Genomic DNA, 18,519 nt, shown 5'->3' on the forward strand with positions numbered 1-18,519 from the left:
ACCTGGTCTACTACCATAGCAGCCATTTCCTAATCACATTAACATTGTCTGCTCCATACTCACATAGCTGGTCTCCTGAAGTCTGTAGCATATCCCCAGGATAGCCTCCTATGGCTTCGGTAACGGCATGATTAACTCTGTATCAAACACACGAAATACGAACGACAAACACACTTAAACGTAATACTATCCTAACATTTCTTAGTGGAACTTAACTTCTCCATCCCAGTGGAATTTAATCACTACTTTACACATTTTGTGTAAGTGCGCTTAGTCGGAACCAGGTATAGTGCCTGTACTAAATGGCTCAGATTCACAAAGATGTAACATCTCAACACTCTGGGTGAGATAGTTTTAAAATGGGGTGGACCCCATCCACTATTCATTTGGGTTACTGTTTCACTGTTTTTTAATTAAAGATCAGTCCTGGTTCCTAATTCCATTCTTTCATTTCAGACATGGCTTTTATCATTGACGATGGTCTTTTCATTATTTGATGGTTTTTCTTTATCAACTGAGGAGTGTTCAAATCAGTACCAAGCCACTCCAGTTGGCACACAGAGACATTCTGTAACGTATGACACAGGTGTGCGTTGAACACTATACTCTGAAACACTTTCTCCTGTAATGGCATTGAACCATGTCGTCAGCTATACCACAGATCAATGTCTATACTGAATCACAGAAGGGGAAAGCCTCATACCACCATGTGGTGTGGTAAGTTAGTCCTCTGCCGCCGAGCAATGTGTCAGCAGTGCGAAAGTAGCAGCAAGTGGTTTATTTAGCGTTCAAATAAGTGTAGTAGTCAAGTTGAAAATTAGCTTGAGTGTTCTTAGCGCACTTATTTAGTTAAATCCGTGAAATCATTGTGTAGTTTCGTAATTAGCACGGGCAGATTTGCATTTTAATATCTGTGACGTGTAAAGTCGCGTAGTCGTCTGCCATTTGTTTATTTCTTTCAAATAGTCTTTGTACGTTACTGACAGTACAGTTAGCCTTCTGCCGCCGAGCAGTGTGTCAGCAGTGCGCAAGTAGCAGCATTACTGCATTTACTGGGCAGTCTTGGATTTTAATAACCTCTTAACTTTTATGTCGAGTTGTTTGTGGACTCTGTAGACAAGTTCAGACGTTCTTTGCACAACAGTATTTAGCAGGGATAGGGACTGCCACTGCTGTGTTTGGATGTGGGCTGAGTTGGCATCCCTTCACTCCCAGCTTCAGTAAGTATTGGCTTCGGTCACACAGCTTGAGGCTGTTGCCAATGGGCATCACTGTGGGGGTCTGGACGGGGGTTTTTCGGGGACGGCCAGCTTGTCCCACGCATCCCCCCATCGGACTACGGCTGTGGCTGCCCGGGGTGCTGCTCACATTAAGGCTGACCTCTCACCTGTGGTAGAGTGGGAGGTAGTCTCGAGGTCTGGCAGGGGACGAAAGACATTCCGGAGGGCTAAACGGAAGGCCTCTCCAGTTTGTCTGACGAACCGGTTTCAGGCTCTGTCCCCGGCTGATACTGATCTTCGGCCAGACATAGCAACTTGTCCTGTTCCAGAAGTTGCCCCTCAAAGATCTGGGCGGTCGCAGAGGGTGGGCTTACTGGTAGTTGGGAGCTCCAACGTCAGGCGCGTAATGGGGCCCCTTAGGGATATGGCTGCAAGGGAGGGGAGAAAAACCAATATGCACTCCGTGTGCATACTGGGGGGAGTCATTCCAGATGTGGAAATGGTCCTTCCGGATGCCATGAAAGGTAGAGGGTGCACCCATCTGTAGGTTGTCACTCATGTCGGCACCAATGATGTGTGTCGCTATGGATTGGAGGAAATCCTCTCTGGCTTCCGGCGGCTATCTCATTTGATCAAGACTGCCAGTCTCGCTAATGGGATGAAAGCAGAGCTCACCATCTGCAGCATCGTCGACAGGACTGACTGCGGATCTTTGCTACAGAGCCGAGTGGAGGGTCTGAATCAGAGGCTGAGACGGTTCTGCGACCGTGTGGGCTGCAGATTCCTCGACTTGCGCCATAGGGTGGTGTGGTTTTGGGTTCCGTTGGATAGGTCAGGAGTCCACTACACACAACAGGCGGCTACACGGGTAGCAGGGGTCGTGTGGCGTGGACTGGGCTGTTTTTTAGGTTAGATGGTCTCAGGCAAGTACAGAAAGGGCAACAGCCTCAAAGGGTGCAGGGCAAAGTCAGGACATACGGGGACCCAGCAGCAATCGGTATTGTAATTGTAAACGGTCGAAGGTGCGTTGGTAAAGTACCGGAACTTCAAGCGCTGATAGAAAGCACCGAAGCTGACATCGTTATACGTACGGAAAGCTGGCTGAAGCCAGAGATAAATACTGCCGAAATTTTTACAAAGACACACACGGTGTTTAGAAAAGATGCATTGCATGCAACCGGCTGTTAGTAGCAGTTTATCCTGTAGTGAAATAGAAGTGGATTATTTTGGGTGGAGGTTATACTCAGCAACCGAGCTAGGTTAATAAATGGCTCCTTTTACCGACCTCCCGACATTACTGGACGAACAAGTGAGAGAAAATCTGGAATACAATTCAGATAAATTTCCTCAGCATGTTATAGTCTTAGGTGGAGATTTCAATTTACCAGATACAGACTGGGCCACTCAGATGTTTAGGACGGGTGGTAGGGACACAGCATCGAATGACATTCTACTGAGTGCACTATCCGAAAATTACCTCGAGCAATTAAACAGAGAACCGACTCGTGGAGATAGCATCTTGGACCTACTGATAAAAAACAGACCCGCACTTTTCGACTCTGTAAGCGCAGAACAGGGAACCAGAGATCATAAGGCCGGTGCAGCATCCCTGAATATGGAAGTAAATTGGAATATAAAAAATAGGGAGGAAGGTTTATCTGTTTAACAAGAGTAATAGGAGGCAGATTTCAGACTACCTAACAGATCCAGTATTAGAATCGGAATTTAAAAGAGCTTTGGAGGACTTACGGTCAAATAAGGGAGAAGGGATAGATAACATTCCATCAGAATTTCTAAAATCATTGGGGGAAGTGGCAACAAAACGACTATTCACGTTGGTGTGTAGAATATATGAGTCTGGCGACATACCATCTGACTTTCGGAAAAGCGTCATCCACACATTTCCGAAGACGGCAAGAGCTGACAAGTGCGAGATTATCGCACAATCAGCTTAACAGCTCATGCATCGAAGCTGCTTACAAGAATAATATACAGAAGAATGGAAAAAGAAAATTGAGAATGCGCTAGGTGACGATCAGTTTGGCTTTAGGAAAAGTAAAGGGACGAGAGAGGCAATTCTGACGTTACGGCTTATAATGGAAGCAAGGCTAAAGAAAAATCAGGACACTTTCATAGGATTTGTCGACCTGGAAATAGCGTTCAACAATATAAAATGGTGCAAGCTGTTCGAGATTCTGAAAAAAGTAGGGGTAAGCTATAGGGAGAGACGGGTCATATACACTATGTACAACAACCAAGAGGGAATAATGAGAGTGGACGATCAAGAACGAAGTGCTCGTATTAAGAAGGGTGTAAGACAAGGCTGTAGCCTTTCGCCCCTACTCTTCAATCTGTGCATCGAGGAAACAAGGATGGAAATAAAAGAAAGGTTCAGGAGTGGAATTAAAATACAAGGTGAAAGGATATCAATGAGACGATTCGCTGATGACATTGCTATCCTGAGTGAAAGTGAAGAAGAATTAAATGATCTGCTGAACGGAATGAACAGTCTAATGAGTACACAGTATGGTTTGAGAGTAAATCGGAGAAAGACGAAGGTAATGAGCGATAACCTTAACATCAGGATTGATGGTCACGAAGTCAATGAAGTTAAGGAATTCTGCTACCTAGGTAGTAAAATAACCAATGACGGACGGAGCAAGGAGGACATCAAAAGCAGACTCGCTATGGCAAAAAGGCATTTCTGGCCAAGAGAAGTCTACTAATATCAAATACCGGCCTTAATTTGAGGAAGAAATTTCTGAGGATGTACGTCTGGAGTACAGCATTGTATGGTGATGAAACATGGACTGTGGGAAAACCTGAACAGAAGAGAATGGAAGCATTTGAGATGTGGTGCTATAGACGAATGTTGAAAATTAGGTGGACTGATAAGGTAAGGAATGAGGAGGTTCTACGCAGAATCGGAGAGGAAAGGAATATGTGGAAAACACTGATAAGGAGAAGGGGCAGGATGATAGGACATCTGCTAAGACATGAGGGAATGACTTCCATGGTACTATAGGGAGCTGTAGAGGGCAAAAACTGTAGAGGAAGACAGAGACTGGAATACGTCAAGCAAATAATTGAGGACGTAGGTTGCTAGTGCTACTCTCAGATGAAGAGGTTAACACAGGAAAGGAATTCGTGGCGGGCCGCATCAAACCAGTCAGTAGACTGATGACCCAAAAAAAAAAAAAAAAAAAAAAAAAAAAAAAAAAAAAAAAAAAAAAGAACCAGATCAAAACGAAAAATTCTGTTCCGACACTGACAATGTTGACTGCTTATGGGAAAAGTTCAAGGCAATCGCAATATGCGTTTTAGACACGTACATGCCGAGTAAAACTGTGATGGAAGGATAAAACCCACTGTGGTTCAACAACAAAGTTAGGAAACTACTACGAAAGCAAAGAGAGCTTCACTACAAATTTCAACACATCCAAAACCTCTCAGACAAACAGAAGATAAACCATGTCAAAGTTAGCGTAAGGAGGGCTATGCGTGAAGCGTTCAGTGAATTCGAAAAGTAAAATTCTTAGTACCGACTTGACAGAAAATCCTAGGAAGTTCTGGTCTTACGTTAAATCAGTAAGTGGATCGAAACAGCAAATCCAGACACTCTGGGACGATAATGTTATTGAAACAGAGAATGACACGCGTAAAGTTGAAATACTGAACACCTTCTTCCAAAGCTGTTTCACAGAGGAAGACCGCACTGTAGTTCCTTGTCTAAATCATCGTACGAACGAAAAAATGGCTGACTTCGAAATAAGTGGCCAAGGAATAGAAAATTAATTGAAATCACTCAACAGAGGAAAGTCCACTGGACCTGACGGGGCACCAATTCGATTCTACACAGAGTACGAGAAATAACTTGCCCCACTTCTAACAGCCGTGTACCAGAAGTCTCTAGAGGAACGGAAAGTTCCAAATCATTGTGAAAGAGCATAGGTAGTTCCAGTTTTCAAGAAGTTTCGTCGAGCAGACGCGCAAAACTGTAGGCCTATATATCTGACATCCATCTGTTGTTTTAGAACACGTTTTCTGCTCGCGTATCATGTTATTTCTGGGAACCCAGAATCTATTCTGTAGGAATCAACATGGATTCCGAAAACAGCGATCGTGTAAGACCCAACTCGCTTTATTTGTTTGAGACCCAGAAAATATCAGATACAGGCTCCCAGGTAGATGCCATTTTCCTTGACTTCCAGTTGGCGTTCGATACAGTTATGCACTGTCGCCTAATAAACAAAGTAAGAGCCTACGAAATATCAGACCAGCTGTGTGGCCTGATTGAAGAGTTTTTAGCAAACAAAGTACAGCATAGAATGAAATTTTCACTCTACAGCGGAGTGTGCGCTGATGTGAAACTTCCTGGCAGATTAAAACGGTGTGCTGGACTGAGACTCGAACTCGAGACCCTTGCCTTTCTCGGGCAAGTGCTCTACCAACTGAGCTACCCAAGCACGACTTACGCTCCGTCTTCACAGCTTTAATTCCGCCAGTACCTCGTCCCCTACCTTCCAAACTTCACAGAAGCTGGAGAGTCGTGAGTCGTGCTTGGGTAGCTCAGTTGGGAGAGCACTTGCCAGCGAAAGGCAAATGTCCCGAGTTCGAGTCTCGGTCCGGCACACCGTTTCAATGTGCCAGGAAGTTTCAGAGCACAGCATGTTGTTCTCAATGTAGAGACGTCTACAGACGTTAAAGTAACCTCTGGCGTGTCACAGGGGAGTGTTATGGGACCATTGCTTTTCACAATGTATATATAAATGACCTAGTAAAAAATGGTTCAAATGGCTCTGAGCACTATGGGACTCAACTGCTGAGGTCATTAGTCCCCTAGAACTTAGAACTAGTTAAACCTAACTAACCTAAGGACATCACAAACATCCATGCCCGAGGCAGGATTCGAACCTGCGACCGTAGCGGTCTTGCGGTTCCAGACTGCAGCGCCTTTAACCGCACGGCCACTTCGGCCGGCCTAAATGACCTAGTAGATAGTGTCGGAAGTTCCATGCGTCTTTTCGCGGTTGATGCTGTAGTATACAGAGAAGTTGCAGCATTAGAAAATTGCAGCGAAATGCAGGAAGTTCTGCAGCGGATAGGCACTTGGTGCAGGGAGTGGCAACTGACCCTTAACATAGACAAACGTAATGTATTGGGAATACATAGAAAGAAGGATCCTTTATTGTATGATTATATGATAGCGGAAAAAACATTGGTAGCAGTTACTTCTGTAAAATATCTGGGAGTATGCGTACGGAACGATTTGGAGGGGAATGATCATACAAAATTAATTGTTGGTAAGGCGGGTGCCAGGTTTAGATTCATTGAGAGAGTCCTTAGAAAATGTAGTCCATCAACAAAGGAGGTGGCTTACAAAACCCTCGTTCGACCTATACTTGAGTATTGCTTATCAGCGTGGGATCCGTACCAAGTCGGGTTGACAGAGGAGATAGAGAAGATCCAAAGAGGAGCGGCGCGTTTTGTCACATGGTTATTTGTCGATATGTTTAGCAAACTCTTGTGGGAGACTCAGCAGGAGAGGCGCTCTGCATCGCTTTGTAGCTTGCTGTCCAGGTTTCGAGAGGGTGCGTTTCTGGTTGAGGTATCGAATATATTGCTTCACCCTACTTATTCCTCCCAAGAGGATCACGAATGTAAAATTGGAGAGTTATTCGAGCGCGCACGGAGGCTTTCCGGCAGTCGTTCTTCCCGCGAACCATACGCGACTGGAACAGGAAAGGAAGGTAATGACAGTGGCACGTAAAGTGCACTTCGCCACACACCGTTGGTTGGCTTGCAGAGTATAAATGTAGATGTAGATGTAGATAAGGCGTAAATGTCGGAAACGTGGCCACCTACACGTGGTTTCACAGTCCTTCAACCACTTTCACAAACACTTACGACAGTTTCACGAGAAGAGACGACCTACTTCGCTTTTTCCGAGGTACCTCCCAGGCCAAGAGCATAAACATCTGTCCTCGGTGCAAGTCACCTGGATCGGTGGATTTTTTCGTTTTCGGGCAGTATCGTCGCGAGAATCGTTTCTCCACATTCGCCTCCGCTTACCTTCTTACACACTTACTTTTCCGCGTCACGTGCGCGCAGCGCCAGCAGGTAGCATTATCGTCGCAGTAGGTCGTGGTCATAAGGTTTTGGTGTATTAGTTTATACTCCGAACCGCCAAAGAAGCCGGTGTAAGAATGTGTATTCAAATGCAATGTAAACAGGCAAAAGACGGCGCAGCGGTCAGCGACGCTAATGTAAGACAACAAGTGTCTGGCGCAGTTGTTAGTTCGGTTACTGCTGCTACAACGGCAGGTTACCAAGACATTGGTGAGTTTGGACGTGGTGTTATAGTTGGCGCACGAGCGATGGGACACAGAATCTACTAGGTAGCGATGAAGTGGGTATTTTCCCGTACGACCATTCGCGAGTATACCGTGCATATTAGGAATCCGGTAAAACATCAGATCTCCGACATCGCTGCGGCCGGAAAAAGATCCTGCAAGAACGGGACAAACGACGACTGAAGTGAATCGTTCAAGGTGTCAGAAGTGCAACCCTTCCGCAAATTGCTGGAGATTTCAATGCTGGGCCATCAAAAAGTGTCAGTGTGTCTACCATGCAACGAAACATAATCGATATGGGCTTCTGGAGCCAAAGACCCACTGTGTACCATTGATGACTGCAGGACACAAAGCTTTACGCCTCGTCTGGGCCCGTCAACACTGACAGTGGACTGTTGATGACTGGAAACATGTTGCCTGGTCCGTAGAGTCTCGTTTCAAATTGAATCGAGCGGATGGACGTGTGTGTGTACGGAGACTACCTCATGAATCCATGGACCCTGCATGTCAGCACGGGACTGTCCAAGCTGGTGGAGGCTCTGTAATGGTGTGGGACATGTGCAATGGGAGTGATATGGGATTCCTTACACGTCTAGATACGACTCTGACAGGAGACACGTCCGTAAGTATCCTATCTGATCAGCTGCATCCATTCATGTCCGTTGTGCATTGTGGCGGACTTGGCCAATTCCAGCAGAACAATGCGACACCCCAAACGACCATAATTGCTACAGAGAGGCTCCAGAACACTCTTCCGCGTTTAAACACTTCCGCTGGCCACCAAACTCCACAAATATGAACATTATTGGGGATATCTGGGATGCCTTTCAACGTGCTGTTCAGATGAGATCTCCAACCCCTCATAATCTCACGGATTTATGGACAGTCTTGCAGGATTCATGGTTTCAGTTCCCTCCAACACTACTTCAGACATTAGTCGAGTCCATGCCACGTCGGGCTGCGGCACTTCTGTGTGTTAATGGAGGCCCTACACGATATTAGGCAGGTGTACTAGTTTCTATGTTTCTTCAGTGTACTATGCAGAGTGTTCAGGCTGTAGATGTATACAAATAAATGCTCATAACGAAAAAATTCGTTATTTTATGTAGTTGGATGAATACGCAATCAGTGGAGGAACACTAAAAGTGTGATCTTCACCATTTTATGAACAGCGCTAAGTGTGTGCGTACAAGAAGGGAATAGAACCAGGATACTGCAACATGCAAATTCACTATCAGTGGGGAAAACTCTTAGAGAAACTGCAAGTTTGATTGCAAATTTTGTAAAACATCCTAAGACGCTTGTGAATGAAAAGACTGTTTGTTGAACGTGTGTCCGAATCATTCACTAGAAGCCCCCGTAAATCCATTAGACACGCCAATAGGGGAACAAATCGTCCCCCTTTCGACGGTGCACGACATTGTGCACAAATATCTCTGGGTGGGTGCTTACAAACTTCAGCTTTTCATCACATTAAGCCTGAGGATCACTACAGACAATCTGATTTTGTTACGGAAATGATGCATCATATAGACGAAAACAACGATTACCTCAACGAAGTGGTATTCAGGTCTTTCATGTCTGTTGCAAAGTTAACGGTTATAACTGATGAATATGTGGAAGGGAAACACCCGGAGAAGTAATTGAGTACGAAAGGGTCGTACTAGAAAATTAATGTGTGGTTAGACTTCCATAAACATGATGTGTTTAGGGCGTCTACAGTGACATGGCACGTCAATCTCGACATGTTGGCGAGCAACGCAGATACACAAGTGCCCCCCCTCCCGCCCCCCTCCCCCTCCAGTATCATGTGTATGTAGCAACACGTACCCATGACACGTTACCTAAGCTTTGGATCGGTAGACCGGGTTTCGTCGCCTGGATCTCTCGGTATTCTGTTCAGTTCCGCTGGGTTTCGACGCTTAAGGGCTTATCGGTAACATCGTTTACTGAACAAGGGTTCGAGATCTGGCAGACCTCACACAACTGATCGACAGTACAGTGGAGGGCCGACCAGAGTAGCCGAGCGGTTCTAGGCGCTACAGTCTGGAACCGCGCGCCCGCAACGGTCGCAGGTTCGAATTCTGCATCGGGCATGGTTGTGTGTGATGTTCTTAGGTTATTTAGGTTTAAGTAGTTCTAAGTTCTAGGGGACTGATGACCTCAGAAGTTAAGTCCCATAGTGCTCAGAGCCATTTGAACCATTTTTTTACAGTGGAGGCCATAATGCCTCTCGTGCTTGTGAACATGTGGCGAGACGTGGAGTACCTTTTCTATACATGTCGAGCTACAAAATATGCCCACACTCAGTTGCAATAAGATGCGTGAAACTGTTTGTGCTGCTGTGTTCCATGTTGGAAAAATAGAGTTATAAGCTTTAATAGCTATTTAAATACAAACAAAAGTTTTTGCATACACCCTGCATATACATGCTTCCCTGTAATTTGTTCAAAGTAATTTCCTCACAGCATGTTAGCATATACTAATGATATACCGAACGTAAAGAAGCATAAAAGCAATAACTTTACAGTTTATAATGTAACGTACTCAACAGTGTAAATGATGAGAAACACAGTTTTGCACACACTTCACACCAAATGCTAAAATAGTCAAATTTGCTCTTACCCATGAATGCGCTCATAAATTTCCCCCTTTCATTGGTTGGTATCCATCTCGAGATAATGTAGCTGAGAGATGGAAAGCAGAAGCCCTAACGACACAAAATTACATGTGCTATTTCTCGTCAAGAACTTTCTTAAGGAACAAAATGGTTTATAGAGCCATTAACCACCTACGAGGGCCATTTTAAAAGTAAGGCAGTTTTTCTGGCGAGCATCACAGTTCTCAGTAGCTACGTCACAGATCTTCCCAAGCTTTGGCTCCAGTATAGCTAACAGCGACCAGGAACGATAACGCACTAATAATTCGCACGATCTTACGTTATGTGCCAAAGTTAATAATCCATCAAGATGTGAAATTCGTAGTGTAACACAGTTTCTAAATTGAAAAGAAAATCAGCCGTATCGACATTTACAGCCAGGTAATCAAAGTTTAGAGGTAAATGTGGTGAATTAGATTTCGGTTGGATTGTGGTGTGTAGTGTTGAATGGTAGTGGAACGAATATTCTTCATGAAGAACCATCAGGCCGACCTTCAGCTGTGACTGACAAACTGAAGGACTGAGGAAAAATTTCGGCAGAATAGACGTTTCATTATTGACATACTGGGATCGTGGTTTCCTGAATCTTCTCGATCGGTTCTGTATCAGATTGTTGGTGGAGGAGCATAGAAAAGTGTGAGTCGCTTGGGTTCCTCGACTTTCGACAGCCGAACGAAAGAAACAACGAATGTTCGATGTTTCTCACTGGATATGGCAAGAAAGGCTGGGAATCTTTGAACCACAGCGTTACTGATGACGTGTTTTACGTTTCGCATCGAAGGCCAGAAAAAAAGTGCCAGGCCATCGAATGCCAGCATTCACGATACCAAAAGAAACATTAAAGTGCCAGATAAATTGCGGAAACCAAAAAAATTATGGCCGCAGTGCTTCCTAGTCCACCGACTGCATGCCTAGAGGAGAGACCACAAATGCAACAGTCTATATACTGACAGAGTCTTCACCAAAACACGAGTCGCCTGATAACAAAGGTAGTGAACTGCTGTAGAGCGGAGTTGTACTCGTATTTCTTCACGATAATACTCGCCCACGTACCGGTGCGTTGATGAGTGATTTGATTCAACGGTTTAATTTGAAAATTTTTGAAACATTCGCCCTATAGTCTGACGTATCACCGAGTAATCATCACGAATTTTTCAAATTGATGGATTTTTGTATGGAAAGCATTAAGGAAGTGGCAACGAACTCAAAGAGGATATTACTAACTGGTTTGAGAATTTAGCGTAATTGCTATGCAGAAAGCTTAGGAAAGCTTGTGGAGTGCTACGACAAATGTCTTAATGTAAACAGCACTACGTAGAAAAATAGTTAAGATATCAAAATAGTTGCAAAACGATTTGTTGAATTATCTAGAATAAAAATTTCTGGAGAAACAAACGCTCTTTATTTTTAGAATGGCCCTCGTAAATACTGTTTTTGTGAAAAATATAAAATTATATTAAACTTAAATTTATTCACTTTATATGGATGTTATTTGAGGGCTGCGACCGTATAATAAGATTTTTATGAAATAATATATACTGCACGGCCATTTGTTGCTAATATTTTATTAGCACGGCGCTCTTCGGTAGCATGCTGCCATCATCAGATGCATTTACAGTTACTTTTACATTGTAATTAGTATGAAGTTAGTTTCTTGCCTTTGTGTGATAGTGAGGTTACACGTAGCAAAAGACGCCTCTTCAGGGAGATATACATCCTGTAATATCTACATTATGTGATAAGCATGACTGATCATCTTGTTAGTGCACTTAATTACATTTTTGTTGGTAATTTCACTGTGTCGCACAAAGAGCACAGAATTAAGCACATCAAAACTTAACAATTTCACAATGATTTGTTTACATTAAAATAAAGAGTCTTAAAAGTTAAACTATAAGGTTTCTACAGTTAAAACAGTAGTATGCAAGGGAGATTCTTTTAATGAAATACGCATTGAACACTAGAGAACTTTTTAAAGAAGTTACTATTATTATTTTCAAGTATATCATTTAGTAACGTATCTCCATGTAATGTGCTGTGAATAAATATTTCCAATTCTCCATATAAATCCATTTGTTGTTCCTTATCCATTTGTGTCATATGTAAAGATCACGTACACTGTCGTGGAATGTGTGGCTTGTAATTTTTGTGTGGGTGGCTCTTGCTGATTTATTATGGTTGTCAGTGTACCACTGTATCTTTCTTGGAATTCTCGCCCGGTTTCACCTGCATAGAGGGCTTTGCAGGTACTACACATTATTTTGTAAATTACTTGTTGTGAATGTTCATTTGAATGTGTGTTAATATTGTGTGTGTGTGTTTGTGTTTGTGTGTGTATGTGTGTGTGTGTGCGTGTGTGTGTGTGTGTGTGTGTGTTTGTGGTTTGTTATGTCTTGTGAAGGCACAGTTAAAGTTATGCAGACTGAAAATGTTTGCAGGTACTACATATTATTTTGTAAATTCCTTGTTGTGAATGTTCATTTGTATGTGTGTTAATATTGTGTGTGTGTGTGTGTTTGTGTTTGTGTGTGTGTGTGTGTGTGTGTGTGTGTGTGTGTGTGTGTGTGTGTGTGTGTATTTGTAGTTTGTTATGTCTTGTGAACGCACAGTTAAAGTTATGCAGACTGAAAATGTTTGCTATGTGGTAGGAGAGTTTGCCTGTGAAAGGAATGCAAGTAGTGAAGTTCCTTTTCATTTTCTGTCTGAATGTTGGTTTAATAGAGCTTTTCTTTTTTGAGTAAAGCTGTCAATTAGTGTGTCATCGTAACCATTTGATGTAGCTGTTTGCTTGACTGCACTGAGCTCACCAAGCTTTGGATATTAATCCATTTTTATACTGCAGATTCTGTTAACTAATGCTCTGCATACATGTCCAACATGGGGTGGCAAGATGAGCTGTGTATAGTGGTAGTTGTTGCAGTTGTATTTCTGTGAACTTTGAAGGTTTGTGAATTGTTTTATTTCTTGATGTTAAGGTTTAGAAAATTGATGCTTCGATTGTTTTCATATTCCACCACGAAGTTTATATTTCTATCCTGTTTACTGAATGTTTCTAGTGTAAAAATAAAATAATATTTCTTTTCAAAGTCTATATTTATTGTTAGAACAAAGGATGCTCATTTAGTTTACATATATGGGTTAATTTTGCTAAATGGGAACAAACTGCAAGAATCGATCTCTGAGCAAACAGGTCATATGAATATATGACCGGAAATGCATTTCATGGGAGGAGGAGAAGATTTTATTTTAGTGTCCCATCGAAAATGAAGTGATCAGAGATGGAGCATAACCTCAGAATACGGAAGGATGGGGAAGGAAATCGGCTGTGCCTTTTAAAGGGAAGCGTTCTGGTATTTGTCTGGAGCGATTTAGGGAAATCACAGAAAACCTAAATCTGGATGGCCAGGGGATTTGAACTGCCATCCTCCAGAATGCGTACTCACCACTGCACCATCTCTCTTAGTATGTGTTCCACGCAAACTTGGAGATAATATGATGTCTGACACTGACCCTGGTATCAGCTCCAGACAGGAGGCTGGCCACCAGGGTTAATCCAGACGACTGTACAAAACTTTCTACACAACAGTTTCCACTATCCGTATCATTTACGATGTATGCAGGACTCATTACCTACAGACATAGCTTTGAGGCGATGGTTTTGTCGCTGGTTCAACGTGTAGGCCACCATGATGCTGGGATTTGTCACCTATCCCATTCACTGGTGAGACTATCTTAACATGCAGCAGTATCGTCAACCTTCACAACATCCACCTGTGGGCTAAGAAGAATCCCTATGGTATATTGGTAGTGTACCATCGGCACCGGTTCAGCTTCAGTGTTTGGGCAGGGATTATTGGTGGCTTCAATATGGGACCAGCCATCCTTCCGTAACACCTCACATGCGAGGTATATCTGCATTTTCTTGTGGGAGATAGTGCCTCCATTGCTGGAAGACATGCTTTTTGTGGTAGGAAGGGTCATGTCGCTACAACATGATGCTGCTGCAGGTCACTATCCTGTTGACTGCGAAGCTAAAACACTAGTACAGACACAACATTCCTACTAACCTGATGTTGCTTCAGTGTACTTTCAGTCACTGAAATCTACACAGTCAAAGATGTCTTACATCCACTTCCAAGCTGCTGGAAATCCCTTGTAATGTATTACTGGTCATATGTCCATATGACCATCCTTGCTCATCATCGTTTTCTGCAGTCTGTCTACATTCACCAAAATCATGCTGTATTATCAGCATATTAGTGTGTAATTAGCCATCTGCTTTAACACTACTTCTTATAAATGGTGTACCCACGCCACAAACTCCTTGGAAAGCCCTCAGGGTTACCAGAGCCCTGTAGTCAAGTGATGCAGAAAGTGGTATCAGCAGTGTTGTTATGGAAACCATAAGGTTACCGATACCAAACACTTTCTTCGAACCGAAGTATTGAGCCATCATTCCTGCAGGCACCTGCGTTGCCCAGTAGAGCCAGAAAAATGCTCCCATGACAACGCTTTGCTGATGTTCGTCCCAGTCAAATCTTATCTGAAAAAGATGACAGAAATTGGTTCAAGCAAAGTTTTCAAAATAACAGCATAATACAGTGATCAAATGACGTTTGGTCGCAGTCTTGTGACTTGCAAAGTTTGTATATATGTGTGTGTGTGTCACTGCATGTGGATGTTTCATCGTTAATCGCTTTTGAAATACTGTTGAGCACAGGAATTCACTATGTACAGCCACCTGTCTAATGGCTGTGAAAGTAAACCTGCTTTCTCACTGCAACTGAGCAGAGTGCTCCATGTCGCCAATCGTCAATACAGAAATGCTACTTATGAACATCGTATGGTCTGTCAACATGGCTCGAAGACTCGTTTGCAGCTGATGGTTGTTAGCATAATCCACATGATGTGGTTTGCATATTGAATCACTATCGTGAAAGATATAGCTTCAGGTATCAGCCTCATAGTGGTCACACCACACCACCAGCTGATTATTGTAGACTAAAAGCTATGGGCCGTAGGTATCCTGAATACAAAATGGCGGAACTGGGTGCTGCATTCATAGAGGCAATTACGTGGGCTATGGCAACAGAGAACATATGAAACAACCTTGATACGATCAACTTAGTCTCTATATATTCATTATGACTAAGAATTCAACACCTCTCCGCCTCCTGCCACCCTCCACTCAGTAGCGTGGTGTATGAAGAAGGTGAGGAAGGCTGTTGTCAAACGAACCTTGGCTCCGACGTGTATTGCACTGAGTTGATCTCCACTGTGCTGCTCAAAGCTCAGAAACGTGCATACATGCATGTGCCTCAGTATTCTACACGTGACTGCGGTATGCTCCATTTGCATTTCGTGGCTACAAGTGACACGTGGAATCTATGAATGCACAGCTTACGTGAGTTCCCAGAATGGGCGAGTGTAAACTAGCAGTAATAACTTTAAGCCATTCTCACTTGGGATGAGGCAGCTGATGTGTATGTAGATGCTAAAACCAACAGCATGAGATAGAACATCCGCATCACGTTAGGTGTGGTGGTTACGTGGTTTTCCTGTGTGTGTTGGCAATTTGAGACTGCAGATTCTCCAGAAGCAGTAGTCGACCGTGCGTAGCTCGTAAATCACACCCTTTATTTAAGAAATTGCCTGGAGGAAAATTCTTACTTAACTCTTGTGGTGTAGGGTTGAGCAGGAGTGGGGTTGAAGCTATGATCTGGGCACGTGTATGTGTCAGTTTATCAGTTAATTTATTTAAAATGGGCAGAACAGAAATACCCTTTCAACAAGGCAAAATATTTCTGCAGCCCAAAAGGTGCTATCGAGGAATTGATCCAAACCGGATATTTCCCACATAGAAGTGTTTTCATCTAGGAAAAATACAACGAAAAAAATGCAGTGTCAGAATTTTAGCTGGTAATATGCACTGTAAGCAGTTTTCAAAAATTGTTGAAGTTACTTTTTTTTGTAGCACTAAGAATTGTTTATGACAGCAGTTTTTACAGGCCTTCCTGCGTAGCATTCGATCGGCTGCCGCGGGGTAGCCGTGCGGATCAAATGGATCAAATGGCTCTGAGCACTATGGGACTTAAGTGCTGTGGTCATCAGTCCCCTAGAACTTAGAACTACTTAAACCTAGCTAACCTAAGGACATCACACAACACCCAGTCATCACGAAGCAGAGAAAATCCCTGACCCCACCGGGAATCGAACCCGGGTGTGGGAAGCGAGAACGCTACCGCACGACCACGAGCTGCGGACAGCCGTGCGGTGTGAGGCGCCTTCCCACGGTTCACGCGGCTCCCCCCGTCGGAGGTTCGAGGCCTCCCTCGGACATTGATGTGTGTAATGTCCTTAGCGTAAGTTAGTTTAAGTTAGATTAAGTAGTGTGTAGGCTGAGGGTCCGATGACCTCAGCAGTTTGGTCCCATAAGACTTTACCACACGTTTCCGGTCGGCCGTGACAAGAGAGCGCAGCGCCACGCAGTGATAATGTCCGCAATGACACAGGGGAATTTTAAGCTCTTAAAACGAACAAAAAAGTCACGTACCATTAATGTTTTGCATACGTAGTTCTTAAAAAGTTGTCGAGGAGAGGAAAATACACCAAGACAGTGTTTGATGTTACATTACTGATTACTTCCATCAGTCATGAGATAAAATTTATCGAAATGAAATATATCTCATACAATCATCAATTCGAAACAATTCCAGTAGCACAGTTCTACTGATATTTTTTAGAATAATTTATATTTTGTTAACACTGAGTTCCATGTTTGTTCGCCACAGTCGTCTCAATGAAGTTCACTTCCACGATGAAGACAAACGTTTTTCTTACACCAGGCACGGAAGACAAATTAACGTTTTTAGGCACTTCACAGCAATTAAAAGTTTTATGTGGACAGAACTGCGATGGAGTAGCAATTGGTCCTGGCTGCTGCTCTGCTTACTGTGCTGTATTGAGGACATACGTAAAGCAATTCGTAAAGCATCCTGATTTAGACTGATGATGCAGAAATGACTGAAATTTGAGACTTCTCTTGTGATAAATGACAATGAGCTATCGGAAATTATATTGTCCGACAATTTCCTTAACATTTTTCACAGTGGTACGAATTCTTTATAAAGCGTGACACTGGCGGTTCCAGGTGGACTCTGAACTATGTCAACACTCTTTTCGTCGGCCTATTGAAAGTGAGAGGGATGGATATATCTACTTTCGACGGACTCCAGCGAAAGTAACGAATTAATTTCAGTAACTGGTTACAAATTGTTTCGAATCAAATGTTGAAAAAGGTACTTTTATTTTTTTCCAGGTTTTGGTTGCGTCGATTGTAAGATTTTTGCCAGTAAACAGTTCTTATTTTGGGGAACTTCCAGCATGCTGGAGTAGCTGTAGGCCAGTAACTTACTTTAATCAGTAGAACAAAAAACCAACCCAAAGTCTCCAATTTTACTTTTTTATTCACTCGATTACTAGTATTGGGCCGAGGCCCATTTTCAAATCATCGTAACGTAGTCAAAAATAACATTTCCAAAGATGTGAAAACCATGTCAGAAATGCGCATCGAACAGTTAGAGCGCATGCAGGTATCTGAAAACACTTATAAAGCAGCATAAACTGTTCAAATGGTTAAAATAGCTCAGAGCACTATGGGACTTAACATCTTAGGTCATCAGTCCCCTAGAACCTAGAGCTACTTAAACCTAACTAACCTAAGGACATCACACACATCCATGCCCGAGGCAGGATTCGAACCTGCGACCGGAGCAGTCCCGCGGTTCCGAATTGAAGCGCCTAGAACCGCACGGCCACCGCGGCCGGCAGCAGAAACTGTTATACTTGTCATTGTTGTATATGAATGTGTCAGAGCAGTAAAAGACTGTACACAGAATCTGTCTGTTTTCGCTTCGAAATGGTAAAGCGCGGCGGCTTGCTCGCAGTTATTTCACGAAATCTGACCATAGGCGTTAGACACAGTCGAAGTGGGAACAACAGCAAGTTTCATTTTCACGTCAGCTGTGAATTAATGCCATCTCCACCACACTTTTACTCGAAGTAAACTTGGATCGTTGGCGACTTCATATACTGTATGATTTCTTGAATCTACTTAAACAGGTCGCAGAAGAGTTCGTCTCAGTTGCGATTCCGAGGACCCATTCTCGTAGATGTCCATCAGTAACGATTCTGTGCCCCTCAGGAGCAACTCTACGTATTTCATATCTCAAGGAAACTCCTCTAAAAATTGTTGTTCATGGTATTCATTTACGTTTAGGCGTTTATG

General features: G+C 43.3%; 1 protein-coding gene across 1 annotated transcript in view; it reads right to left on the bottom strand.

The window, feature by feature from the left end:
* LOC126456489 (sialin-like) overlaps window positions 1-18,519 on the bottom strand; it is an 82,246-nt gene that overhangs the window by 39,888 nt on the left and 23,839 nt on the right. Inside the window, exons 3-4 of the mRNA XM_050092240.1 lie at window positions 14,545-14,775; window positions 10,199-10,283 (exon numbers count right to left, since the gene is read on the bottom strand). Coding sequence (XP_049948197.1) covers window positions 10,199-10,283; window positions 14,545-14,775 — 316 coding nt within the window. The remainder of the gene's footprint in view (window positions 1-10,198; window positions 10,284-14,544; window positions 14,776-18,519) is intronic.

The sequence above is a fragment of the Schistocerca serialis genome, chromosome 2 (assembly GCF_023864345.2).
Source record: "Schistocerca serialis cubense isolate TAMUIC-IGC-003099 chromosome 2, iqSchSeri2.2, whole genome shotgun sequence".
NCBI classification, from domain to species: Eukaryota; Metazoa; Arthropoda; class Insecta; order Orthoptera; family Acrididae; genus Schistocerca; species Schistocerca serialis.